The 27,377-nt window shown below is 49.6% G+C and overlaps 1 protein-coding gene across 1 annotated transcript in view; it reads left to right on the top strand.

The window, feature by feature from the left end:
- SARDH (sarcosine dehydrogenase) overlaps positions 1-27,377 on the top strand; it is a 93,788-nt gene that overhangs the window by 24,532 nt on the left and 41,879 nt on the right. The window contains exons 9-17 of the mRNA XM_032767634.1: positions 604-690; positions 941-1,031; positions 6,641-6,782; positions 13,307-13,390; positions 13,824-13,937; positions 15,179-15,317; positions 16,251-16,364; positions 21,757-21,904; positions 23,898-23,991. Of these exons, the coding sequence (XP_032623525.1) occupies positions 604-690; positions 941-1,031; positions 6,641-6,782; positions 13,307-13,390; positions 13,824-13,937; positions 15,179-15,317; positions 16,251-16,364; positions 21,757-21,904; positions 23,898-23,991 (1,013 nt within the window). The remainder of the gene's footprint in view (positions 1-603; positions 691-940; positions 1,032-6,640; positions 6,783-13,306; positions 13,391-13,823; positions 13,938-15,178; positions 15,318-16,250; positions 16,365-21,756; positions 21,905-23,897; positions 23,992-27,377) is intronic.

Below are 27,377 nucleotides of genomic sequence, written 5' to 3'. Positions count from 1 at the left end.
GAAAGAAAGGGTCTGTTGTTTCCTGACCTGAGATTTCCCCCTATTGCCCCCAGACAAACACTGCAATAGGCTGTAACATTAGATTTTTGTTGCCACACCAGCTAGAGTGATTTTGGTTGCATCAAACTGTATCTGGGGAAGGAACATTCCGGAAAAGTCCCTGTCTCTCCTGGTACCTGTCAGTCTTCACCAATTGTTATCATGCCTCATCTCTGTTCACAGGGCCTGATTCAAAGCCAACCACAGTCAATGGGAATCTTTCGACTGACCTGACTGGACTTTGGATCAGACTCTTATGGCGTATGCTTATTACCATGGTATCTGAGCGCTGTTTGGCTTTGATCCCTGCTCATTTATGCCCCTGTTCAAAGGGACAGCAGCAATTTCTTCTACATCATGAGATGTCCAAGTAAGAGAGACACTTGAGGTGATATTTTCAAGATCACTCCATGTTGGTCTAACTCTGTTCTCACTGACTCCAGCGGGAGCAGAGAACACTTGAAAGCCCCACTCTGGAAATGCATGACCTATCTCTGAAACGTGTGGGAACACGTGGCTGGTAAGGGCTGTATTGATGGTTGTGTCATCTTTTCTGCGTTCTAGAATCGTTTACTGCAGACCATAAGCCCCTCATGGGGGAAGCTCCAGAAGTCCGAGGCTTTTTCCTTGGCTGTGGCTTCAACAGTGCAGGTAAGACAAGACCTAAAAAATAGGTCGAATTTCATTTCTTTTATCTAGAGCAAAACCCCATCAACTTCACGGAGTGGGAAGATTGGGTTCAGGAGAGGGTTATCCCGGCTGGAGATATAAGGGGCTCCCCATCTTGTCCTCATGTCATAAACAATCCCAGGGTCAAGCAGTGGGTGTTTTAAATGCACATCAGGCTCAAAATTGATTTCCTGACTCCGCTTACAGTCCTCCTCCTTTTCATTTTGCTCAGGGATGATGCTCGGAGGTGGCTGTGGGAAGGAACTGGCCCACTGGATAATTCACGGGCGTCCCGAAAAGGATATGTACGGCTATGATATCAGGCTAGTAGCTACCCCAACCCTGAATCTTTCCCCCTCTTCTAGCTAGATATCACGGGTCAGTTCTAAAGGACACTGCACGTGTAGGAGGAGTGTTTTGTTCTGCTTTGCTTCTTGGCAAGAGCTGGGAGTGCTGAGGTGGCTGCGTATCCAGCCCCACTGAGCTGGGGTGGAAACATTTCATATTATTCCTTATCTTACAATAGCACTCAACCAAAACGAAGGCTCTGTGGTGGTAGGCATTGAATGTGCACATCAAGAGAAGGGGTGCTTGCACCACCAAGCTCTCCATCTATCTCAGAGGGGGACCAGAGGTTAAAGGGATCTTATGTGACTTGCCCAAGATTGCACGCAGCCAGTGGGGGCAGAGCAGGAAATTGAGCCCTTGTCTTCTGAATACCACTTTCAGGGCTTTAATGCTACTGCTCAAGGATGGCCTTGTGGTTAAAGTACTTAGGAGAGTGGTGGTCATTATTAGAGAAGCTCCAAAGTCGAAAAGCTCATATCCAGATACCCATTTTTAAAGTTTTTATGGTCAGGCTTGACAAAGCCTTGGCTGGAATGATTTAGTTGGAGATTGGTCCTATTTTGAGCAGGGGGTTGGACTAAAGCAGGGTTTCTCAAACAGGAGTCACCGCTTGTGTAGGGAAAGGCCCTGGTGGGGCGGGCTGGTGTGTTTACCTGCCCCGTCCGTAGGTCCGGCCGATCGCGGCTCCCACTGGCCGTGGATCGCTGCTCCAGGCCAATGGGAGCTACGCAAGCGGTGACCCCTGTTTGAGACACCCTGGACTAGATGACCTCCTGAGGTCCCTTCCAACCCTGATATTCTGTGATTAGTAGTAGGGGTGTTTGAAATAGTACGGGCAGCCCCCAGACATTCAAAAATGAGATTTTTTTAAAAATGATTTTTAGGGTTCTTTTCCTTTGTGCCATGGTTTGTGAGGATGCACTGGGGTCATGTCTTCGAGTTTTGCTCTGCAAACGTGAGCGAACCAGAAACTGTTCTAAATAAAAAGACAGCTCCAATTCTCATGTGTGTATGTGGCTGCTGGAACTGGGGTTTTCATGATGCCACCCTTTGCTGTGAGACTCTCAAAACAAGCACAAGCCTTGGCAACACTGTTGAAATCCCACCCCTAAATGGGTCAAGTTTTTGCAAGTAGCCCCATTAGTATCTTTTTAATGGAGCAAACAAAAGCCCCCATCCCAAGCACCTCCTAATGTAGGGGTGTTTGGAACCCCTGTTCTGAACTTGGTGGCCTGAGCCCAGGTCTAGCCAAGTGGGAGTGTTAGGTGCCCATGGAGACCAGGTGCCCATGGAGAGTGTGATCCTCTCCCAGCCAAGAGGCAATGTACTGTGCGTTGCTTTGCCTTGTACCCAATGTTGGTGGGAGGGGGTGTTAACTGTGCAAGGGAGGATGGGCTGTCATGGATTTGCTGATCTTTCTGTTGTGTCAGTAATTGCTGAAAGTGCTGTATTCCCTGTGGCCAAAGGTTTCTATTGGAGGCCCGTGGGGTAGAGAGGATTGGACTCATTTTCAATTACTCAAAGTAAAGAAAGAGTTTTCGAAAAGATAAAGCCTGCACAAGCTGATTTCCTCAGTCTGGCTTCAAGTCAGTTTCTTCCCAGCATCCCCTACGTGTGTATTCAGGTGGAAAGCAACGTGGCAGGTCACGCAGAGACCTTCCCTAGCAGAGCTATAAATAGAGAGGTAGTAGGGGGCGGCGGGATCAGAGGACTCAGCTGGGCTGGTCCTTGCTTGTGGACCAGCAGGCTGTGGATTGAATTCCCCTGGCTGCATCGGTTGATGGATCTGGGCTCTGGGGTCTGCACTAATGCTTAAGGGGTCTGGCTTGGAGAAGGTGGGGAGGAATGTAGCACTCACAGGAGCCAGAAGTTCTTTTTAACATGCTCAAGCCCCAGACTCAGCGTGTCGCGTCACAAGACAGCACAGTCTAACTGGTGGCCTGGGCAGTTCAGGTAATTAGATGCCTGACTGGCATCAAGTGCATCTGGAAAATTGCAGGGGCAACGTAAGAGACACGATGGAAGCTCCTTTCAAACGCTGGTCTTATTGCACTTGATTGAGGTGCAAGGGAAATGGAGGCTATGCATCTGGGTGAATGAATGGGAGCTGCTCTCCAAGATGCAGCTGGGTGCCCAAGCTGGGCCTGTTATTATCAGGTAGTTTTGCTTACACTGGCTTGTACTGAAAACTGGGTGTCTGTGGGCTGACAAGGCTGTGCACAGGGCCAGTCTCTCAGCAGCTGCCCCTGTCTCTCTGAAGAGCTGGAATTAATTACACTGGATAGCTTTAATGAATTTACATGTTGGATTTATCTCATTTCCCCCATTGCGTTTTCATGCAAACAGCTTCCATCAGACACCAGGAGATTGCAATGATGAGAGAAGACAGGGTAATTATATCTGGGTTTGTTGTTCAATTAGTGCAGTGCCTAATCCTCTAAGTTAATAATCAAGGTGACGATTTCAATTGGCGAAAGATTATCTTCCCCCACAGCAGGACATGGGCCATGAGGTTTTGAATGTGCTGATGCTAGCTCTGTAATTGGTTTTTCGTTTTCAATTATACTTTATTGGGTTTGTTGTTTTATAGGCATGATGATGAAAAAAGCTGTCAGATGTGAGCTTTAAAAGTCACATCGCAACAAAAGGCAGACCCAGCACAGGCCCACTGGGCCAGGCTAGTTCCATGGAAAGGAATAGTTCATCTTACTGTTAGCAAGGGACAGCAAAAAAATACAGTGTTTGACCTTCCTGCTCCGAGCTCTGCAGCTGGTGCCTCTTTAGGAAATATGCTGCTCACAGATGATGGAGACCATTAATCTGGGAAAGAACCTGCTGCAATATTATAAGGGGCGCTGGGCACAAACGAAAAGCTGTGTGGGGTTTGTAATCCAGATCTGAGCTTTGCAGTTTTGTCTCATCTCTGTAAACTGCAACTGAGAGTCTCGAATTTAATGAAGGGATTTGGGTTGTCCAGGCAGCTATTACAATCTCCCCCTCCACGTCTAGTAATGATCACGCCATCTTAGCATGCACACAGCATCAAGCACAGAAGCTTTCATCTTGACAGATCAGAAAGTCCTTTAAAAACATGTTGATCAAAATGTGTGACTTCATGTGACTCCACTGGCTTTGATGGATTTACACCAAGGGTGAATTTCCCTCTCACGTATGCCTATGTATGTATCTATCGCTTCACCCACCACTGACAGACAGTCACCTCTGGCTGGAATGTGGCAGCTGCTGAATGTTTCCCAGCACGTGAAGAATACCAGTACCAGCTGAAACTGCCAGGGGAGCAGAACATAGTTTTCCAAACAGGGATCTGGGCAGGGCAAAGGCTTGGTATGGAGCTTCTTATAGCTCCTATGCGTAATGGATTTTCTAGCCCCCAGGTTGGCATGTGTCTCTGCCAGATGGCAAGTCAGACCCCAGCCCGTTTGTTGGTTTGTGGTTCCCAGAGTTATGAACCAAGGTCAATTCTTGCTGGGTTTTTTTTTTTTAATTATTTTTATACACCTCTTTAAATAGCTCCCTTTTCCACATATTTAAATATTTATTCTTCCAAATGCTCACTTGTAAATATTTCATCTGCTGGGGGTTGCTGCTCTTGCTTCTGTCAAATGTTCACTGCCCTGGTACACGGGCTGATGCTCCAGGAAGAGGGCTGGTGGGTAAGCGATGACACGGGAAGTGGTGCATGCTGATATACCAGACAACCGTAGCTTTTGAGGCCCCATCCCAGCTCTCCAAGCAAGACCAGGTCCCAGAGAGCTGACCTGCCTGACGCCCATGATTATTATTCGAAAGGCTGTTCACCAGTGGGTTTCCTTCCCGGCCTATGAGTCTGCATGGCCTCTGGGGCTCCCGTGCCTAAGTCTCTGTGCTGAGTCTAACCGCTGATGAATGCAGGTGATAAGTGGAGGGTGGTGATGGGTATGAATTACAAAACTAGACCTGAGCTTCCCCAAATACAAAGATGTTTAGTCTATTACACAGCAAGACAAAAGGACAGTTGCAAAGTATTGGATCCAGATCCCAACTGTCTTGAAATCCAGGGGAATTCAGCTCCAGGGTATCCCCAGCAGTAATCATAGGACTGGAAGGGACCTCGAGAGGTCATCTAGTCCAGTCCCCTGCACTCATGGTGAGTGCCCGGGCGCTGGGCTAGAATGCGACAGGTCACGGCAGGCTGAGGGGAGTGGAGAGCTGTGTGAGTGTCCGGGCGCTGGGCTAGCGTGCGACAGGTCATGGAAGGCTGAGGGGAGTGGAGAGCTGTATGAGTGTCTGGGTGCTGGGCTAGAATGCGACAGGTCATGGCAGGCTGAGGGGAGTGCAGTCTGATGCCCGAGTGGAGAAGCTGATGTGTGAGCCCAGGGCGCTGGGCTAGCGTGTGACAGGTCAACACGGCAGGCTGAGGGGAGTGAGAGCTGTGTGGTGCCGGGCGCTGGACGGCATAGCGTGTGACAGGTCCACCGGCATGCTGAGGGATGGAAGAGAGCGGGAGTGCCTGGGCGCTGGGGCTATGAGTGGGAACAGGCTTACGGTCAGGCTGAAGGGAGATGGTACGAAGCTGTTGCTGCCCTGGGCACTGGGACTAACAGGCGTGCGACATGTCAAACTGGCATGGCTGCAGCGGGAGTGGAGCTAGCTGTGTGGAGTTGTCGGGGTGCTGGCTAGCGTGCGACAGGTCGGCGAGGCTTGAGGGGAGATGGAGAGCTGTGTGAGTGCCCGGGGCGCTGTGGCTAGGTGCGACAGTCCACGGAGACTGAAGGGGCGAGTGGAGAGCTTTGGGGGTTGTCCGGCCGCCGCGTAGGACTGCGCGCGACAGGTCCACGGCAGCTGAAGGGAGTGGAAGCTGTGTGGAGTGCCCCCCGGTCTCTGCGCTTGGGTCTACGCGTTTGTGACATCAGGGTCAGGCGGCTGAGGGGAGTGGGAAGCTGTGTGAGTGCGCCGGGCGCTGGGCCGCAGGCGTGTGAACAGGTCAGAGGCGCAGGGCAGGCTGAGGGGAGTGGAGAGCTGTGTGAGTGCCTGGGCGCTGGGCTAGCGTGCGACAGGTCACGGCAGGCTGAGGGGAGTGGAGAGCTGTGTGAGTGCCTGGGCCCTGGACTAGCATGCAACAGGTCACAGCAGGCTGAGGGAAGTGGTGGAGCTGTGGGCGAGCGGCATGCATGGTACCCCTAGCTTGCGGCCTGGTAATCAGCTGTGCAGGCCCCGGGAGGTGGCGAATAGTTGTGGTGCAATCTGCTCTGTGCCCAGGCCCTCTTGATCCTTTCCCTTACATTCCCTCTGCCCAGCCTGCCCCTGACACCCTACCCCAGGGGACTGGGAGCAGGGCCAGCCAGGGAGGTGCCTGCACAGCCGGTATTTTCAGGAGCCTGCCTTGTCTGTTTAGACTGCAGGCTCTTTCACTATGTGTATGTACAGCACCTAGCACAAAGGGGCTGTGAGTTCAGCTGCAGACTCCAGGGGCTACTCTAATGCAAGTAACAATGGCTTTTTCCCTTTGCTGTAAGGTGGTGTGGCCCTCAGAGCATGGGCTGGGAACTTTGCCTCTGAAGGTCACCTTCTCTCTGCCTTTCAGGAGGTTTCACCACTCTCTCACCGCCAACAACCGCTGGATCCGGGAGCGAAGCCATGAGTCATACGCCAAGAACTATTCAGTCGTCTTCCCCTACGACGAGCCGCTGGCTGGGCGCAACATGAGGAGGGACCCCCTGCACAAGGTCGGTGCCCAAACCCTTGGGAAATGCTGGCTTGAGGGCATGGGGGAGCAAGGCACCCAGCTGCCACTGATAACTACATGAAATCTAAGCAAGGCTTGTCCATGAGCATGTGCCCACTCACCAAATGTTGCTGGGGCAATGGCTGGGCCTGCCCTTCAGCCCCCAGAAAAGCAGCTGCTTATTTGGCCGCAAGGTGAACCACTGAGCAATGCAAAAGGCTACCCTTGCTGCCTCCTCCTGTCTCAGAAAGTGCCAGACAGGAGACAGGGCCAAAGTCTGGGGGCCTGATCCATTGCTGGTGTGACTGGGCACCACTCCCTGGAAATCAAGGGCACTGTGCCCAAATACACCAGTGGTGAACTGGACCCTGGACTCTCCTGCATGGCTAGCGCAAAGCAGCGTCACGGGGTCGCGGTGTCCTGTTGATGGAGCTGCTCAGCGTGATTGCAGGTCTCCTGTTCCCACCGCAGCAGCATCTTACCTGTGGCTGAGCCCCTGTGTGATGATAGTTCTCTTTAAAAAACAGCCCGGCTGAGTGACGCGTGGCGATGGCAGTGTGGGCGGACGACACTTTCAAGCAGATGGCATTGTATTAATAGCCAACTACGGCCTGTCAGTTTCCAGGGATCTGTTACCCAGCTGTCACTGCCTGACTCCGAATCCCTCAGGCTGGGCTGGTGTGGCTAGATGAACGGTTTGGTGGCAGGAAACCTCAGGAAGGAGGGTTTCTAAAGGGGAGCTCAAAAGCTGCCATTGGCTTTGTGTCTCTTCTCGTTCCCATGCCTGGTATTGAGCTGATGCCGGACTGTTCCTGGAGACACTTACCGGGCAGATTTGAGGGGAATTGAGGAGAAGGGATACAGGACCTTAGAAATGTGGAGATGGACCTTTAAATAATAAGCGCTTTCCTGGGATTGCACCAGGTCCCTGCCTCATTGGAAAAGGTTTTGCAGGTACCCTTGGCAGTTGGTTGGTCTCTGATGCCTACTACTCTTTAGTTTTCTGGAGGAGCGAGGTCTCTCAGTGGATGGAGTCTGGACCACTGGCTTCTCTTCCTGCCTTTGCTGCTGACCTCCTATGCCATCTTGAACCAATCCCTTCAGGCCAAAATTTTCAGATTTGGGGTCTTAAAAAAGAGGCCTGATTTTTCAAAGATGCTTTGCACATGCAACACTCACAATTACCATGTCTCAGCACCACCAAAACCACCTGCTTGCAGCCAAGGGAACCAGGTTCTGATCTCATTTATGCTACTGTAAATCTCAAGTGACTCCATGTACCTTTGCACCAGTGTGAACAAGATCAGAATCGGAAACCAAGTTTCCTGAGTCAGTTTCAGCTGGTTGTTAATTCTGACCCCTCCACTTACCACCCCCTCCCCGCACTGTAGTGCAGAGCCTTGAGGAGCGATACAGAAATTCTCTCACACGCACCCCCCCCTCTGCTGTCAACAGCTCAGTTGTTTTCTGTCACTGAGAATGCAATTTTGTTTTAATAGCATGTCTAATACGTGGTGCCCATTTGACTGACAACCTGGTATTTATACACTAAGTGCCAAAACATGGGTGTGTTTTATAAATAGACGTGGATCATTTCTAAAATATTCAACAATTAATGTTCTTTTTGAACATAAACACAAAACAAAAATATCATGATGGTTCACCTAATTACTGTGAGGCAAGACTTTTTGGGCGGGGGGGAATGGGGAAGAAATGAAAAAGGGGCATATGAATATTAAATCAGAATATCATTTTTACTACTTTAAAAATTTATGTTGGGGAAAATCTGGCCCTTGTGCTTATCATCATTCAGTTACCAATCAACACAATATAACCCAAACTTTGGCACTGTGTGTATGGAGCCTGTGGAACTCCTTGCTACAAGATGTTGTTATATTATTACTTCACTGCATTCAGGTCGTTGGTGTGCAGAGATCATTGCCTATCATCCTGACCAATACTGTCTCATTGTTTCCTTTCCTTATACCTGATCCATCTGTTGTCTCTTGTCTGGTATTTAGATTGCAAACTCATAGGGGCAGGAGCTGTCTTTTGGTTTTGTTTGTACAGCACCTAGCACAATGGAATGTAGCCATATTAAAACACACATTGTTTGCCTTCAGAACATTAAGCCAACTAATAATTGTCTGGGGCTGGGAAGAAATTTCATTCCCCCAGATACTCAAACGCCTGAGTCCCTCTCCTCCCCACCCAGCCCAATAATTAAATAAATAAGACTCTTTACTGGCCACTGCTGGAGGAAGGACTATATCGAGTTGATCCCAGACACCACTTCCTACAGTCCCGTTCCCTTTTATAACACTGGTCTACAATTTTTGAGAAGTCGTCTGCTTCAGAGATAAAATGTGGTATTTATTATGTATTTTGATGTGCTGAATTCAAATATGACAATTAAAACAACTGATTGGCTACTGTTTCTAAGATATTTAAGTTTTTACATTTTATGATGTTATTGTGGTAGTAGTAGAGTTATAATCATTAAATTGTAACCCTAGGTCTTTTATTCCACTGTGTTTTAATGTTTGCTTTACATGATCGATATCTTACCATGTAACGTTTAACTCTAACACTTTTACAATCAGCCAAAGGAGTCTATATAAAACTTTATGCATGAAACAAGGCAAAATAGTAAAATGTACATAGCTTTCAGATCCATTCAGTCGTCTTTCCTTGTGTTCTTGGTTGTCTCTTGTATTCATTAAATGGAGACTCTTTGTCACTGATCAGCAATAGTCTGCAGCATGATGGGCTCATTTGCCACTGATAGCGTCTTCTCATATGTTTGCAACTGTCCTGGTGAAATTGCTCGCCGTGCTCAGCTCGCTCATGCTCTGCAGCTTCCCGCTGGTAGAAAAAAATCTAGAAATGATGAGAGTGCAAAATGTATTTTAAGTGACCATGTTGCAACAAGGCTTTTTGTAATGCTGAGCGGATTTACTCACAAAACCTGTGCTGTCCTGCTTGTTGTTAATCCAGAGAAATTGTTGCACTAATAGAGAAGGCTTCATGCGTCTTTTCCTTGCACACAGTGGAATTGGCTCAATTCATCAAATCGAATTAGTGTCAAAATCTGAGGTACAACCAAGACACTTCTTTATCTTAGCTTCCTTACCTTGGCAATTTTCCACGGACGTACTTGCGATGCCTATTTGTAATTTGACATTGGATTGGCAAAGATTCTTCTCACCAGCTTGATGTGTTAAGGGATCCCAGTTTGGTTACAATCATTCCTTGATTCAACACAGTGGTGGATGCTTGAAACATTTTCAAATCATCCAGGCTCCATGAACTGTCGGACGTGGCCATCTTTCTTGAATGTAGCAGCGGATCTCTTGACGGACTTCCCATTCGCAGAGAAGAAACAAGCGAGTACTTGTGTTCAGTTCTGCGACGCACAAGAGAGCAAACAACTTCATCCACAAGCTGCCTGATGTTGGTATGTTTATTACAAACTTCAAAGTTGTTCAAGTTGTATAGGTTTCTTATATGGACAACTAGATGACAACTGGATTGCTAGCAAAACACTTGTTATTGCAGCAAACAGCTTTAGACTCGTTCTTCATTGATCCATGAAAAGTTCTCTACTAATATGGGTCTTCCATGAAGAAGAATGGGACAAGATCCTTTTGACGGTCATGGAACATGGAAACCCTAACATCACCTGCCAGGAGATTCCACTGCTGTAGTCTGGAGCCCAACAGCTAGACTAGAGCCAATCAACAATTTTAAGCATCATTTTTGTTCTCAGTGACCCAAAATTAGTAAAGTTTGACTACATTGATTTCAGAAGCGTTTTGGCTGTAGAGCAGTGTAATCAATGCCAGTCTGCACCAATTAATAGATTTTAAGGCCAGAAGGGACCTGATAGTCTGCATAACAGAAGCCATAGAATTTCATCTAGGTCTGATCATTGTTGTTTATTCACTAGCTCATTAGAAGCATTTTCCAATGAACCCCACTATTCTTTCCCCTTTGGTTCTCCCAGTGCACACCTTATAGAGGCTTGAATTCACCCATGTGCAGACCAGTGCCTTGCTGATGTCCACCGGAAGTCCTTGTGCTGGTCGCCTGCACGGAGTGATTTGTTTTGCAAGGCTCCTGTCTTTTGTTCCTTCTCTTCCTTTCATCTCTTGCTCTCAGAGCAGCCGCCATCTAATTAATGCTGGTAAAACCAGGAATGTTTGGCAAGGGTCACCCTGGTTTCCACAACTGCTTTCCTGGTATGTCTGGTGCTTCACAGGGCAGTGAAAATTCAGGTTATGCCATGCAGACTCCCCTGAGATAGGCCACCCTCCCAAACCCACAGCTTGGGCTCAGTGACCAAACGAGGGTTGAGACAGACGGCCCGTGTATGTGACTGGGCATTTTGGGGAAGGGCACAGGTGAGAGGAGAGCGTGGAGCAGGGAAAGCAGAAACATGGGGGAAATCCCACCCGCTGACTTGGTTTTGCCCTGAGGTTTTCTAGCTCTGTGTCCTAAGCTATTGATTTCTCAAACCCTCAGCAGAGAGAGCAGGGTAAATAACTCCCAGCATGGAAATGCCAGGTCTGGAAAGCAGGTGGAACAGATGGCCTGGTTGGTCAGATGTCCGATCATCCTCACCGGGGCCTGAGTTCATCGCAGCAGATGAGTGCCATGGTCCCAGAAAAGCCAGACGTTGGCTGGCTGGTACACCAATGGCTCAATGGCTGCTGTTCTGCAGGTCTTTTTCTGACACTCCCTGTGGAATTACAATCACACCCCTGCTAATGCGAATAACAATCATACTCAGCACTTCTATTGCGCTTTTAATTTTCCAAGTATTCTCCATCTGTCAGCTAAAAAAAATCCCTCCCCCCTCTTCTGGGTGGCAGGGAAATATTTCCACTCCTGCTTTTCAAACAGGGACACTGCAAGGGGTTTGTGACTTGCCCAGTGCCACAGATGGGAGGAATGTGACAATCATAGAATCATAGAACTGGAAGGGACCTCAAGAGGTCATCTAGTCCAGTTCTCTGCATTCATGGCAGGACTAAGTGTTATCTAGACCATCCCTGAAACCTGCTCTTAAAAGTCTCCAGTGATGGAGATTCCACAGCCTCCCTAGGCAATTTATTCCAGTGCTTAACCACCCTGACAGTTAGGAAATTTTTCCTAATGTCCAACCTAAAGTGCCCTTGCTGCAATTTAAGCCCATTGCTTCTTGTCCTGTCCTCAGAGGTTAAGAAGAACAATTCTTCTCACTCCTCCTTGTAATAACCTTTTACATACTTGAAAACTGTTCTCATGTCCCCTCTCAGGCTTTTCTTCTCCTCAATCTTCCCTCATAGCTCATGTTTTCTAGACCTTTAATCATTTTTGTTGCTCTTCTCTGGACTTTCTCTAATTTGTCCACATCTGTCCTGAAATGTGGCTCCCAGAACTGGACACAATACTCCAGCTGAGGCCTAATCAGTGCAGAGTGGAGCAGAGGAATTACTTCTCGTGTCTTGCTTACAACACTCCTGCTAATACAGCCAAGAATGATATTCACTTTCTTTGCAACAGCGTTACACTGTTGACTCATATTTAGCTTGTGATCCACTATGACCCCCAGATCCCTTTCCGCAGTGCTCCTTCCTAGGCAGTCATTTCCCATTTTGTATGTGTGCAACTGATTGTTGCTTCCTAAATGAAGCACTTTGCATTTGTCCTTACTGAATTTCTTCCTATTTACTTCAGACCATTTCTCCAGTTTGTCCAGATCATTTTGAATTTTAACTCTGTCCTCCAAAGCACTTGCAACCCTTCCTGGCTTGGTATCGTCCGCAAACTTTGTAAGTGTACTCTCCATCAATGATTTAGATAATGGCATGAAGATATTGAACAGAGCCAGACCCAGAACTAATCCCTGTGGGACCCCACTCATTATGCCCTTCCAGCATAACTGTGAACCACTGCTAACAACTCTCTAGGAATGGTTTTCCAACCAGTTTTGCACTCACCTTATAGTAGCACTATCTAGATTGTATTTCCGTAGTTTGTATGAGAAGAGCATGCGAGACAATATCAAAAGCTTTACTAAAGTCAAGCTACACTGCATCTACCGCTTCCCCCCATCCACAAGGCTTGTTATCCTATCAAATCAGGTTGCCAGAATTAGAACTCAGCAGAGCCTTGCTCTCAGCTCTTTGCTCTGACCAACCTGTCTCAGAGCACAGAGCGAGCGTGGAGGGGTGCCACCTGGCTTTGCTGACCTGGCTGCCATGCCAGTTACCTATGCCAGGGTTGATTTCAGTAACACTCAGCTGGCACACAGGGCCATCTTGAGCTGGTGCTAGGTAGAGAGCACCCCTTAGGCTGCTTTAACCAAGGCTGGAGCCAAAGCCAGTTTTCTGACAAATCCCCTGCTCAGCTGTCGCCAGGGCAATTGGAGGCAGTAAGGAATACAGCCTGGAAAGTGACCCTGGGGGAAGAGACCAGTTTGATCAGGTGTTTAATGCCCAGGTGTTTCTAACACAGCTTTTTTTTGCCCCACATTTGTAGGAGCTTCTCCAGCAAGGCTGTGTGTACCAGGAGAGGCATGGCTGGGAGAGACCCGGCTGGTTTAATCCTCGGGGCGCAGCTCCGGTAAGCACGGCAGCATTTCTCATGCTAAAACCATGGGGCAAAGCCATGGAGACCTGTTAAATGGCATATGGAGGCCTGTAATGGGACCCAAGGAGAGGCTTTTGGTGCGCGTGTGTGTGCGCACGTGTGCAATAGGCGTGAAATGCTCCAACACCCAAACTTAAAATCTGAACCCTTTCCTGTTTCAGGAAGGGGCAGGGGAAGAGGAAGCATCTGAAATCCGCTTTCTGGATTGGAACTTGCACCCGCAGTCCTATCCAACATGGCAAATGGGCTGGTTTTCAGGTGTAGTTTGAATGTGGTAGAAATCTCATCAGAATAGCTTGCAAATCCAAACCCACCTGCTGGTCCCACCCCCTCATCCCTTTCCCTGATATTTCACTGTTGATTATTTTCCTCCATTGTCCTTTTCTCCTCCTCTCTTTGTTGTCAGGTTTTGGATTACGACTACTATGGTGCTTATAACCAAAAGCCCCATGGCTCCTACCTCTATAACCAACTGCTAGGGGATGAATACACCTTTGATTTCCCACCTCATCATGACATTGTGAGTAGAAAATGCCAGCTAGTCAATGGGCTCCCTCTGGACCATTCTGCTCCATAATTTTATCATGGGGCAGCAAAAGGCCAACTGAGCTGCTTGTTGCGGTCTCGTGGGGCTGTAAGGAATTGGGAAGAGGGACTTTGTCTTACTCTTAACTTGGTGAGGCACCAAGGATAACTGCAGAGCCATATAAAATGCTTAATAAACATCAGAAGTTTTCAGGCTGGAATTCACTCCAGCCACCTGGATTCAGTAGTACCTGGGCATTATGCTGGGCAATGGGGGTGAATTTCTACTGCTCAGTGCATTGTGAAAATGGAGTCGAATGTTGCGTTGGGGCCCGTATGCACAGTGCATGACTTCCAAGGCACTTACAACCAGGTTATTTTCAAGCCGTCATTTTTCAACCACGTTCATTGCGTTTCCTCTTTGAGAAATGAGTCTGGAGCAGGAGGGCGAGTCTTGAGAAGAACCCTTTGCGGAGGGAGAGCAAAACCATTGGTCTTAAAACCACATGCACGTACCACGTAGACTGGGGTAGGGTTAGAGCAATGAGACCAGGAGCCACACTATTGTTCCTGGTGTTGGTTTTGCAAAACCCAGCTGGCGAGGTTTGGAAAAACTGAATCCAATCCCTGCTTTCCCCATCTTTACTGAAAAATGCCTCCAAATACCTTCATTACATGCTTGGAACCTCAGAATAAACAAATGGCCAAATGGAATTTTATTGTTGCTTTCCTAGATGAAAGAGTTGCTTTTGGGTTGAGCACACGCATGGAAAGGACTTGAATTTTTTTTTTCCCTAGCAAGTTTATAAGCTCCACAAAACAGGTACTTAAAGTGCAGAGTCCTCCCTCTAACTGTAATGTGTCATTGCTGCAACACTGTGATCCCCAATTCAGAACTCAGTCAAAATCCGTGCAGTTGGAAGATGAATTCTAGGGGGAAATGAAAACAAATTTGACAAGATGACACCAACTCAAAAGCCAAGTTATTGACGTAAGAAGCAGGATACGAGTGCATGTGGGGGACTGTGTTGTTATCAGGGATGCTCCATTTGAATATCTATTTTTAAAGGAACATTTTGAAAATGCTACAGAAAGCTCAGGCACAAGCCACATGCCTGCTTTTCTTCTTTGTTTCTGCCGCCTCGTTATGTAAATGGTTTTCATTTGTCTTGACGACTCCTTTTGTGGAGGGAGAAGAGGGTGACTTAGCTTCACTGGATGTGCTTTAATTTTTAGATCAAGAATGAATGCTTAACCTGCAGAAATGCACTGGCTGTCTTTGACATGTCTTATTTTGGCAAATTCTACCTGGTTGGTCCTGAAGCAAGGAAGGCGGCCGACTGGCTGTTTACTGCTGATGTTAGCAAGTCACCAGGTACTGCTTCAACCTTGTTATTTCCGCTACAAGATCCCAGTTTTATTGACGTTTCTGCTGAGCATGGTACAAAAAACCCACCCTACAAAATTATATCTTTGAACAAGACTTACGTTGTTTGACCTGAACTGTCAGTTTTCAAATTATTGCTTTCGCTGATGATGTTGGAAAGCAGCTGAGTGTGAAGGTTTTCCCTGCCCTCTCCCAGGGCTGCATTCGGATCTCCTTTACACTGGCGTAAACACCGTGACTACTGAATCAGGTGCAGTTGAGATTAGAATCTGACCCTCAGAGTCCAGTTAAAATTTACTGCTGGGCAAATGCGTGCACTGGAATAAGCAGTGGTGACACCTAGTGAACAAATAGGCTGACGTCAGTGGGGACTTTGCTAGTAATCTGAGTGGAAGAATGATGCGTTTGGGATTGAATCTGTTCTCTCTTGCCCCAGTGTAAACTGGGAATGGCTAGTGAAGTCAATCAGGCAACACTGATGAGAGGGGAAAATGAGCCCCATTCAGCTGTAATTCCTTGTTCAAATGCAGTTCACTTTTGAAGGGGCTGTGCATTACTCATTAATCTTTTCATTTCCAGAAAGATGGCTTCAAATCCCGTGCACACAAGGGGAAATTGAGTTGCTGAGGTCTCCTTTCTGGTCCCCTTTTGTTTTCATCATGCACTTCAATGTGATTAGCTGTCCCTGCTCATGGAAGGTCTAACTCCTGAATTATGGAGAGGGCTGCCTATCAAGATCAAGTGTAGGGTAGGACAGGGAGAAGGTCTGAGTGATCTTAAATGATGTGGCACAGTCAGCAGCAGCATGGGGACTGATTAGTGATTAGAAGGATTCCAATGCCTGTATTTTTCAGACATGACATTTACGAAAATGCTGTTGGAAGGTTTTGATCTTCAGTGTCTCTTTCCTCCTGTTTCTAGGACTGACTGTTTACACGTGCATGTTAAATAAAAACGGCGGCGTTGAGAGTGATCTGACCGTCAGTCAAATCAGTCCTGGGACCCAGGTCTCTTCATTGACCCCAGCATTTGAAGGTAAAAGCGTCAAGTGTTCCAAAGCAGAGAAATAATCCCTTGCTTTGCATAGACGTAAAAGTTCCCTTGGCAAATATTAGAGCTGATGGGCAGTGTCAGCTTAGTTTAAATTCCCTCTGCAGCTTCATGTACAATTTAGCATTCTCCTTCACTTCCTGTCCCAAACTCTTGTGTACTGGTGTTGTGCTCTGTTAAGCAGCTGCCGCATTCTCTCCTAAGGGGCACGTCCTCGCTACTGTAAATTCTCATTGCTCCATTGGCATCAGTGGTGTAAATGGTCCTCGCTCCTTTGAAGTCAGTGCAGCTATAATAATTGACACCAGCTTTGGACCTGCTCCTAGGTGACTTGCTGCATTGCTCTCGCTTTGTTGCTGGGCCCAGCTTCCAGTCAATCCCCACCCACCCACCTGGACAACTGGGCTGGATTTTGTGCTCTCCCTGAAATGTGTGAGTACCCCAGACTGGCTACAGGCCCGTGAGAGTCATAAATGCATTGGGATCCAGGCCTCAGTCTGTGCATGCTGAGACACAACAGGGCAATAGGGAGACTGGAGGTGTGGTGTGCTAGCAACCTTCCAACAAGGGGCTCGTGTCTGTGGCATGGCAGACATTCCCAGGGGTCGTGCTGGCGTGATGTTCTAATGGCTCTTCACAGGGGCCTGGATTCTGTGCCCTCCTGGATGCCGGGTCTGAGGCCATAAAGGATCACACAGACTGCAGCTTTCTGTGCTTGGGAATACCATAGCATAAGGGGGAGTCTTCCCTGCGATGAGAACAGCCCTATGCCACCCAGCAGCCCCAGTGCAAGTTGAATGCTGGAAGAAGTGGTGGGGGTTGGGGGAACTCACTATCCCCTAGCTACTCTGTGGTGTTAGTTGGCTCCACAGGGGGAAGCACTGCAGGCAGCATGAGTCAGAGCAGCCCTGGGGCTTCTCTGGTTTACATCAGGGCTGTTATTAACATAGAATGTCAGGGTTGGAAGGGACCTCAGGAGGTCATCTAGTCCAACCCCCATGCTCAAAGCAGGACCAATCCCCACACAGATTTTTACCTCAGTTGAACTCTCAACCCTTGGTTTAGCAGGCCAGTGCTCAAACCACTGAGCTACCCCTTTCTGATACCTGTCCAGACCAGTGTACAAGAGCTATGGAGGTTGTGTGCAGCCACCTTACCCGCCATCCTGGCTGCATTGAGCTTGGCTTGGCCACAGCCCAGAATCAGGCCTGGCCTTCTGTCTTCCGTGAACGCCGAGCTTCTCCTTCACGAGTTGGCTCAGGCAGCAGAGGCTCGAATCAGCCTCATCCAGCTCTTCAGCGCAAGCAAGTGGGTGGTGGTGGGATGGGTTTGTGAGATACTGTGGGGGGGATCCCCCAGATCCTGCATGTTGCTGAGGAGCTGGGAGCATGACAATGCTGCAACCCGCTCCGTGGATGTCAGTAGATTTGTTTCAGCATTAAAAGGGGAAGAGTCACTGCAAGTTCAGTTTGAGGCCTGCCAACGTTGACAGTGTCTCTTCGATTTCCACTACAGCTGGAAGGGAATATTGCTTCTGTTGGCCAGCATTCGGAGGGTGATTGCATTACTTAATACCAGCCACCTGGCGTTTCTTTCCCTCCTCCTCTTCATCTATCAATTGGCATAACTGGATTAGCGGTCCTTTTGCCCCCCGGCACTTGTAAACCAAGCAGGATGAGGCTGATTATTGGCTTTATTAGGTTTCGTTCAGACCCTGCTGCTCTGCATGGCTCTCGGGCAAGGGCAACCTCTCCTGTGGTCCTTATCTGCTGCAATACAGGGAAATTAGAAGGGAGCAGAGCAAACAGCCTGGAGATGTGGGGCAAAATGGAATTAAGAGGCTGCTGTGTGGCGGATGGCATCTTGCTCATCTGAAATGGCTCCACCAAATGGCATTGCCTCAGAAGCCTGGGCGTCTGTTTGCTAATGATACTGCTGCTTCAGCAGAGGACCAGACACTCCTTGGAGCGGCATGCACACGGGAAAAGGAGAGCTTGGACTTAGGTCCTGAGTGAAAACAAGGTTGGGGGTCACAGCCCATTTGTCCTCTGCGTAAACCCCACCAAGTAGTGGGGGTGCACTCTGCCTAGGAGTGGCTTGGGACTAGAAAAGCTGGGCGCTCTGCAAGTCATGAGTAAGGTGCAATGGCAGAGTTATAGGCGGGGTGTGGGTGTATGTGTGAGTGTGTGGGTGTCTCTCTGCCGAGTTCATGGGGAGAACGTCTACACAACCCCTGCCTGTGCTTTATCTGGCTCCAGCAAGTGCTGCTCCTCTCTCCCTTTGAGGATCACTGAACACAGACACGCATGCCCCTGGAGAAGGGAGAGAAGCTGCTCGGGGAGCTGCTGTGTTTGATGGGTGATGGAGGAGTTTAATAAAAGCAGATCTATTTTTCAATTACTGTAGGTGGCTGCACTTATTAGCGTTATGACAGATTTCTGGAGTGCAGAGCGGTAGAGGCAGGATCGATTATGGAGCATTAATCAGCTCCCGAATCCCTTCTCTGGGTTGGGCTTTCCCCCCCTTGGTATTGCTGACTCAGTGACATTTCCCACTGCCATCAATGCAGCAGAAACGTTGACCATGGCGTAATCCCCAGGCCCTATGGAACAGCCCTGACTGCCTCCCCGGCCTCATTAACCTTGTAACCCTGGCATGGTGTCAGAGGGAATTGTTCAGCTATGAATGGGGAAATCCTCTTCGCTCCCCTTCCCCTCCATTCTTATTGCCCTTCCCCTCATCAACATAGAAATCGTGCCTGCTTCATGCTGGTCTGTCAGCTGGCACGTCCAAATGCCCCACGAGGGCTTGAGCCTCTGTTGGACCAGCGCCTTGTGCAGCTATTGATGGGTACAGAACACAACCACTCTGTTCTGGTAGCATTTTATACCCACTTACAGAGGTGTAAATACTGTACCAAATGCAGGGCCATGGAGAATCAGGCCTATGTCGCTGTAAGAATTTTCAGTATCATTTCCATGCCCTCCTGCACAGGGGGCTGGTCTGTACTACGGAGCCTGGACTGGTACAGCTACGCCAGAGAAGCAGTGTGTGCCGGCTTGTCTACACTACAGCCAGGATAGCTGGGTCAGCAGAGCCCCCTAACAGAGCCACAGTGTAAGCTGATCGAAGGAGTTCTGTCTGCATAGCTACCCCACCGCCCTGAACAGCATTAGCTCTGCTGACGGAAACGCTTTTCCGTTGGCTTAGTTGCGTCTACACTAGGGAGTTTTGCCGGCAGAGCTGTCTCAGGTGTGGGTGTGATTTTTTTGTTCACACTCCTAGCTGACATTGCTATGCCGGCAAAATCTTGTGATGGAGACCAGGCTGACAGGCCAGATCCTCAGCTGATGAAAATCAGCATCATTCCATGTCAGTTTACTCCAACTGAGGATGGGACCCTGACCGAGGATTGCCTTTTCCATCTGGATCTTCCTAGTGATCTCCCAGAAGTTGAGGTCATGCAATAGGACTGGGAAATGCACTGTGGAAACACCTCACCTCGCTGTCGCAGGGAGCTTGATCACAATATGTTTGTGCTGAGTTTTTCCAGAGGCGACTTTCATTTCCTGCCCTCTTTGCATCCCTTTGGATTGAAGGTACAAAGCACAGGGGACCTATGCAGCTACATTTCCACTGAGTGCATGCAACCGGCACTGTCACATTTCTGTGGAAAACATGTCTGTGAGGACAAGGCGACTTGTCGCTCTCTCTGTGTATCTGGTGTCAGGGATGTCAGTAACGGGTGTGTGAGCATGTACACAGGGTACTCGTAGGATGTTTTGCCTTGCACGTCTGATTGGCTTCACACCTCGGTGTCGGGTGGAATACTAAATTTTATAGTAGGGCAAACTGGCTGAAAACATGGCAGCTTCCAGAGTCCTTGGGGAAAGATTTTGCTGTCTGTGTCAAGGGTCCTTGACAAAAACTCTTGCTGCTTGAAATGACCAATCCTACAAGCCCTTGGGTACAGAGCACCGGTTGAATTGAATGGGAGTGCCACATGCTGAAGGATTGCATGGCTGGTACCTAGTACTTGGAGAACTCTGAAGATGAACTGTAGAAAGAAAAGATCAATCTGGGAGATAATAGAGCCCCTAAGCCAAGTCAGGGAAGCTGCTTACATAGGAAAACAGCACTGGAGCTGAGGGTACCTCTACACTGGACTAAAAGCCCCATGGTACAACCGTGGCTGGCCCAGATCAGCAGGGTTGAGCTGTGTGGACATTCTGGCTCGGGCTGGAGCTGGGTTCTGGGACCCTCCCTGCTCATGGCTTCCTGGAGTTTAGGCTTCAGACCGAATGCCTACAAAGCAGTTTTACAGTCCAAACCCTGCACGTCAGCTGACCCGGGCCAGCCATGGGCGTTTAATTGCTGTGTAGACATCACCTAAGAGGTTCGGGTCAGAGGCACTGTGTGACTGCATCACGCTCCCCGTGGATGCTAACTTTTGGAGCGACTTGTGGAACACCGGGGGGAGAGTGGCTTTTGGAACTGAATGGAAGGCAAATTTTGTATTTGTATTTTCTGCTTCTCCCCTAACCCGCACCACGTGTCAGGCGTTCACACCTGGGCAAAGTGTGTGCACAACAGTCGCCATGCTGGTTTGGTAACATTATGCACCCACTCTGCCCAGGTGTGACTGCAACTAGATGGGATGAGGAGAGACGATCAGGTCCAGGGTCTATTTCCATTAGGTGACGTCAGACCATAAAAAAGGTGGGGCAAAAGGAGCTAATTCAAAGCTTTGTCCAAAACTTCAATTTAGTATCAGGTTTGATTATTGTTGTTGTTCTGTTTTGCTGGTTGATCTACCCTTTCTGGCGCTGCAGAAAGCAGAAGTGATGAACAAAGGAAAGATCCTGGAGATCCTCTGGCCCTCAACTTTCTCAGACCTCACTCTGACCTTACTGAGGAAAAACTCCTGCTGGGCTTGATCCCAGCAGGTGCTGCAGAGCCCTCAACTTTCACTGACTTAAATTTGAATCGAGGGTGCCCTGGCCTCTGTTTGCCAGAAACTGGGAATAAGCGATGGGAGGTGGATAACTTGATGATTTCCTGTTCTGTTCATTCCCTCTGGGTGCCTGGCACTTGTCACTGTCGGAAGACAGGATACTGGTCTGACCCAGTAGGGCTGTTCTTATGTTTTGCTGCTTGCAGGATTGAGCCCACTGGCTTCGAAGGGAGTTTTGCCCGAGTAAGGACTGCAGGGTTTGCCCCCTTGTGGGAGGCTCCCAGCCCAGTTTGGCAGACCCAAGCAGCTCCGAGAAGCATCTGGCCTCTGGAGCACTCTGCCAAGCTGAGTGTTGAGCTCAGCTGATCCCTATGTCTGCGTGTGGAGTCTGCGGGGCTCAAGAGCTGACCGGGTTCCTTGCAGGGGATGGCTATTACCTGGCTGTTGGTGGAGCTGTTGCTCAGCACAACTGGTCGCACATCACCACGGTGCTGCAGGACATGAGGTTGCAGTGCAAGCTGGTGGACTGCTCCGAGGAGCTGGGAATGATCAGCATCCAGGGGCCAGCAAGGTAAGCGCTGAGAGGCCAGAGAAGAGACCAGGGTCCCTGTGAAGTGACTGAATTTAACACCGTCCAAATTCCTCGCCTCCTGTGACCAAAGCCAGGGGTCTGCTGTGTAGAGCTTCAGGCTGGGGCTGGCACCTGAGCTCTGGGACCCTGCACTTGGGGAGGGTCCCAGAACTTGGCCTGGTCTTCACAGCAATTTTTAGCCCTGCAGCCTGAGCCAGTTGACCCGGGCCGTCCACAGCCACTCTGTGGGTCTTTCATCCCTCGGCAGACATGCCCACTGAGAGCAGAATCTGGACAAGTGTCTGTATTTGTTGACCCCCGAGTAGTTTTGGCTCCCTGTTCCAGAGCAGCTGAACTATTGATAGGGCCAGCAAGGCAGGTTTTAGTGTCATGCAGCCCAGAGGAGCGACGGGAGCTGGGCAAAGGGGCAGGCCCCGAAGAGTATTGGTAGGGCTGTAAATGTGCATTAGACAGCGACATGTCACAGCCGCCCTTACGTTTGTCTCTGTATATGGGACAAGCCAGCGCTCATTAGAAACCAGTTCAAGGCTTGGAAGTGGCTGGCGTGTCCCCAGCCGCTGGGGCTGCTGAAGGGGAAGGGCGGTGAGGAGTCGATAATGAAGGAAAAGCCTCTGCAATGCTGAGAGCGCGTTTATTCCCCTCTGCAGAGCTCAGCGGTGCTGCCAGTGCTGTGCTGGGAAGAGCTGTTCTGTAGCCAAGCCTAGGATTGAGAGCATTTTCCAGGCCATGCCCCTTCCTCCTCCACCTTCCCTCCAGCAGCAATTATACAACAGGGCAGTCCAACCGTTGTGGGTCCCCATCAGGTGCCCGTGCTGCTAGTAGCCTGCAGAGGATCACTCGTGGCAGCGAGCTCCCACACGCCCTAGGAAGTGTTTGTAGGACCGGGACCCTCGTGGGGATCTTCTGCTGGGCTGCATGTTTCAAATGAAATGAAACGCCCTCACCGCTTTGGGTTGAGCTCGGGTTTGATCGCTGAACCCTCCAGTCCTGTGGGGGAGGAGGTGAGATACAGGGAAGCAGTGCCCAGTCTTAATGACACTAAATTCAGACTCAAGCATGAGTCGCCTCCCTCTGCCAAAGCCATCCTGGGCGTTGGAGAAGGGAAAGACCTATGGTCCTGGTGTAGGAATCTCTGGTAAATTCTTCTGGCCTGTGTTGTGCAGGCGCAAGGTCACCAAAAGAGTCTGTGTCGGACAGGGCCGCCCAGAGGGGGGGCAATGGGGGCAATTTGCCCCAGGCCTTGGGCCCCGCAGGGGCCCCCACAAGAGTTTTTTGGGGCCCCTGGAGCAGGGTCCTTCACTTGCTCCAGGGTCCCTGGAAAACTCTCGCGGGGCCCAGGCCCCCGGAGCTTCTTCAGCTCCAGGTCTTCAGCTGCAATTTGGTGACGGGGGGTCCTTCTGCCCAGGGACCCGCCGCCAAAGTGCCCCGAAGACCCACGGCGGGGGGTCCTTCTGCCCTGGGACCCACCGCCGAAGTGCCGGGTCTTCGGCAGCAATCCTCTGGAAGGCTTTGGTGTCAGAAGCCGGAGTAGAACCTAGCTTCTTTGCATCCCAGGCCCTAACCACAAGGATATAGAATCTTCCACTTGCGCTCAGTGAAATTGTGCTCTCTCCCAGGACACATGCCACCATGGCGCATGAGTGAAAAGGATACTAGTAGGTTTCATTTTTCTGATCCCCTAGGAGTTGTGATGAGGAGAAGGAGCAGGTCACGATAAGACGCTGGCTGTAAATGGCAGCCCTACGCCGTGGGCGGTTTGCCTTTCCCACAGAACCTAGAGAGAGCTACAGAATAAAGAGAGGAGAGGCAGAGCAGATCCTTCCCAAGCAGACAGCCAGCTGCCCTTTCAGGCCACGCCAGAGGCAGAATTTTCCATGTGAGCTGGATAGTGAGTGTCATGCATGAGCTAGTGACCTGCTGGCCCCTAGCTGTAGCATCCTTCTCACCAGGATTTTCTGCTCTTTCCCTGCAGCCGTATGGTCCTTCAGGAGGTTCTCGACACTGATCTCAGCAATGAGGCCTTCCTCTTCTCCTCCCACAAGCTGGTGAAGGCAGCAGGATGCATGGTAAGAGCGCAAGCCCTAGGGCAATACTCCTTCCTTCCACCACTTCACACGGGGAAGGTTCTGCCCCTAGACTTTTTGCTTAGGTGGCACTCCCGTGTGTGTCTAGGGCCTTTCACATGAGGGCCACAAAGCATTTTGATTGGCTGAGCCTCTCGCACAGCCGCAGCCCCATGAGCCAGGACCTCCTACCTCAGGATGTTATACAAAGGCCAATGCTGGACGTAACCCCCCACCCCCCACAGACTAGCGCAGGTGTATACCCACCTCAGTGCAGATCTGGGAAGCAGGGACTCTCAGACCAGCAGCCATGGGAACTAGGTTTGTGGTACATGTGCGTGAGGGGGAGGAAGCTAAGATGGGGACCAGAATGTTGGGAGGTGAAGGTGTGAGATCTTTAGAGTGGGATATAGAGTTCTGCACCACTAGCAAGCTGGGGCCAGGTGATCTGGTAATTCTGTCTGGTCTTAAATTCTATGCCCTGATAAGACTCACAACATCTCCAGAGAGACCACCGTTCACATAGTGCCTCGTTAAACTCCCCCATCCACTCGCACCTGGCTGGGTGGTGACTGTGCCTTGTGCTCCCACAAGCACAGCTCTTCAGCAGCCCACAGATCCCTCCTCTGTCTCTCATCACAAAGCAAAGTGGGTGAGCTGAAACTGCTCAATCTGTGTCTCAGCAGAGGCGCTGCAGCCACTCTCCCTGGGATGCAGAGAGAGAGTCCCAAACCAGTATGTAATATCTGCGACAGCAAGGCTGTATTGACCCTGATGAGGGACATAGAGTTTTTTTTAATTTCTCTTCCCATTCAATTTTTAATGTGCAATATGTTTGGGTATAGTCCTTCCATCTCAATAGCAAACCCTCATCGCTACCAAGTGGCTGCTGTCCCTTCAGCTTTCTGCTGAAAGATGTTTGGCTGGATTCCCCACCATGAGTGGAGAGAGGATCCTTGTCTCCTTCCAACTGAGCCCAACTTCCCCAGGGGGTGATCAGACCTGAAGTCAATAGATAAAGAAGCTAAATCGAAGGGCAGAAATGTGCCTCTTTCGAATAGAATGGGTTTTGTTTCCATTTAATGGTACTTCCTGCATATGTTAATAAGTGGTGAATGACCTCCAAATGGGTTGTAGTTCAGGGACTGAGCTAGAAGAATAGCCTACATTTATAGAGAGTCTTTCATGCAGCAGGAGCCCCTAAAATGCTTTATTAACATTGCTAAAATGCAGCTGCCTCTGGGGTGGAGGATGATCACTTAACTACAGTACAGCTGTCTGTACATCGCTCCATTCACCATGGTCACGTTTCAGTCCTGAGCTTTGTGCAATGGCCCACCTCTGTCTTTACCTTCCAGTGCTTCAGACCTGTTGTGCAGTCCCACTGCCTCTCGATCTGAAAAAGCAAGCTGTGTATAAGATATAACAGTATATCCCAGCAACCGCATGGAGACCTTGTTTCATTGCAGTCCTGGGGCTCTGCCAATGTCCATGCTTGCTATCGTGCTGGGAATGGAGTGAAGACTGAGCTCTTGGGCTCTGTTACTTCCTGCCCTGGAGTACTGATATCAAAAAGCAGGAGGGCCAATCTCAAGAGCCCCTTTTCTTTAATACGGGGAATCACAGTCTCCCTCAATGATAAGGTAAAGGGAGTTTGAAGACCATTCATCATGCCTCCCTGTTTCTAAACCCAGTCACTTTTCAATCGTTGTGGCATCTGGATGGCTCCCTGAGACACAGGGGAGAGGGGATTAAGGGGGGGACTTGATCACAGTCTATAAGAACCTACATGGGGAACAAATGTGTGAAAATGGGCTCCTCAGGCTGGGAGAGAAAGGTCTAACGTGATCCAGTGGCTGGAGGTTGAAGTTAGACCCATTCCGACTGGAAAGATGGTGTGCATTTTTAATGGTGGGAGTAATTAACCGCTGGAACAATTTACCAAGGGTCATGGTGGATTCTCCATCGCTGACTCTTTAAAACCAAGATAGGATGTGTTTGGGAAAGCCCTGCTCTAGGAATTCTTTTCGGGAAGTTCTCTGGCCTGCATTCTACAGGAGATCAGACTAGGGGATCACAATGGTCCCTTCTGGCCTTGGGATCTGTGAACCTGGATGCTGGGGCCGCTGAGCTGCTCTGCTCTGGAACCAAGGCCTTCGGATGGGATTTGTTTTTTCTGCAGCTTGGCTTTGGTTTCCAGTTCTGACCAGAATGCACGTGTCTGGGGAAGGGAGCGTGGGAGCGTGCTTTGCGTCTAAGAGATGACCAGATGTAAAGAGAGCATTAAAATGTTCTTGGGGGATGGCAGCTGTGTGTGTTGCTTTTGGACGTTTCTCTTTCCCATCCTCCCCATGCAGTCCCGCCGGCAGCCCGTCACTATCCCTTCTTCCAGCTCCTCTGGCCGTGGCCTGCTGGATGACCTTGAAGCCTGGCAGGGAGAGTCATTCTCAGAGCCTAAGTTTGCAGTTTGTCTTGTTCACCTGCACTGACGCTTGGGTGAGAGCTGGGAACTGTTGCATGCTCTAGGGACTTGTGGGGAGCCCAGAATCCAAGCTAGAGTGGACCGATGAACAAACGGCCTGGCCAGACACACGTGAGCTTTGTGCATGTGTGTGCGTACATGCAGTGTTCCAGTGTCACTAACCGCGCCCCCAAAAGGGACAGACTTTGGATGCTAGTATCTTGCTCTGTATTGAAATGAAATGGGCTTGCTTGGGGAGGAAGGACCTATGTGAAGAGGAACATCTGTATCTGGCCCTAAGTGATTCATTCCTATGTATATATACACTGTATAGAATGAGGGTGTGTGTATGTGTGTGTGTGTGTGTGACCACTCACTACATATTCAGTGAAGAACTGCACACTGGCACAGCAGTAACAACTCCAAGAGTGTAGGGGGCCAGCCAAGAAGACCTCCCTGTATCTGTCTACACATGGAGGTGGCTATCAGTCTGTGTGTGAGAGAGACACGTCCACACATGTAGACAGATATAGGGAGGTCTTCGTGGCTGGCCCCCTGCAAGCTTGGGGTTGCTGTGCCCATCCATGGGCCTTCACACACAACTGTACTCGCTGCCCGTAACTCTCACCTGTTTCTGAATGAAGAGTGAAAACAGGCTCCTGTGCCCGTAACTGATGGCAAAAGGCTCAATGCAAACAGCAGAGCCAAGGATGCTGTCTCCTCACTGGAGGAATCTAGCTGCCCCTCTCACCCACACCATTCTGCTGCCTGCCACTTGTAACTCCCTCCTTGCCCTTGGCTCTCTCCCCATCCCTATCCTCTGTCCTTATGGTTCCCTTCATCACCTTTCAGCGCTCTTAGCTTCCGTCTGTGCTTGGAGCTGTCTCCCACTTCAAGCCTCCTCTCTTAGCTTCTTCAAATCCTTTCT

The sequence above is a fragment of the Chelonoidis abingdonii genome, chromosome 24 (assembly GCF_003597395.2).
Source record: "Chelonoidis abingdonii isolate Lonesome George chromosome 24, CheloAbing_2.0, whole genome shotgun sequence".
Lineage (NCBI taxonomy): Eukaryota > Metazoa > Chordata > Testudines > Testudinidae > Chelonoidis > Chelonoidis abingdonii.
This window is presented reverse-complemented; position numbering and strand designations above follow the sequence as displayed.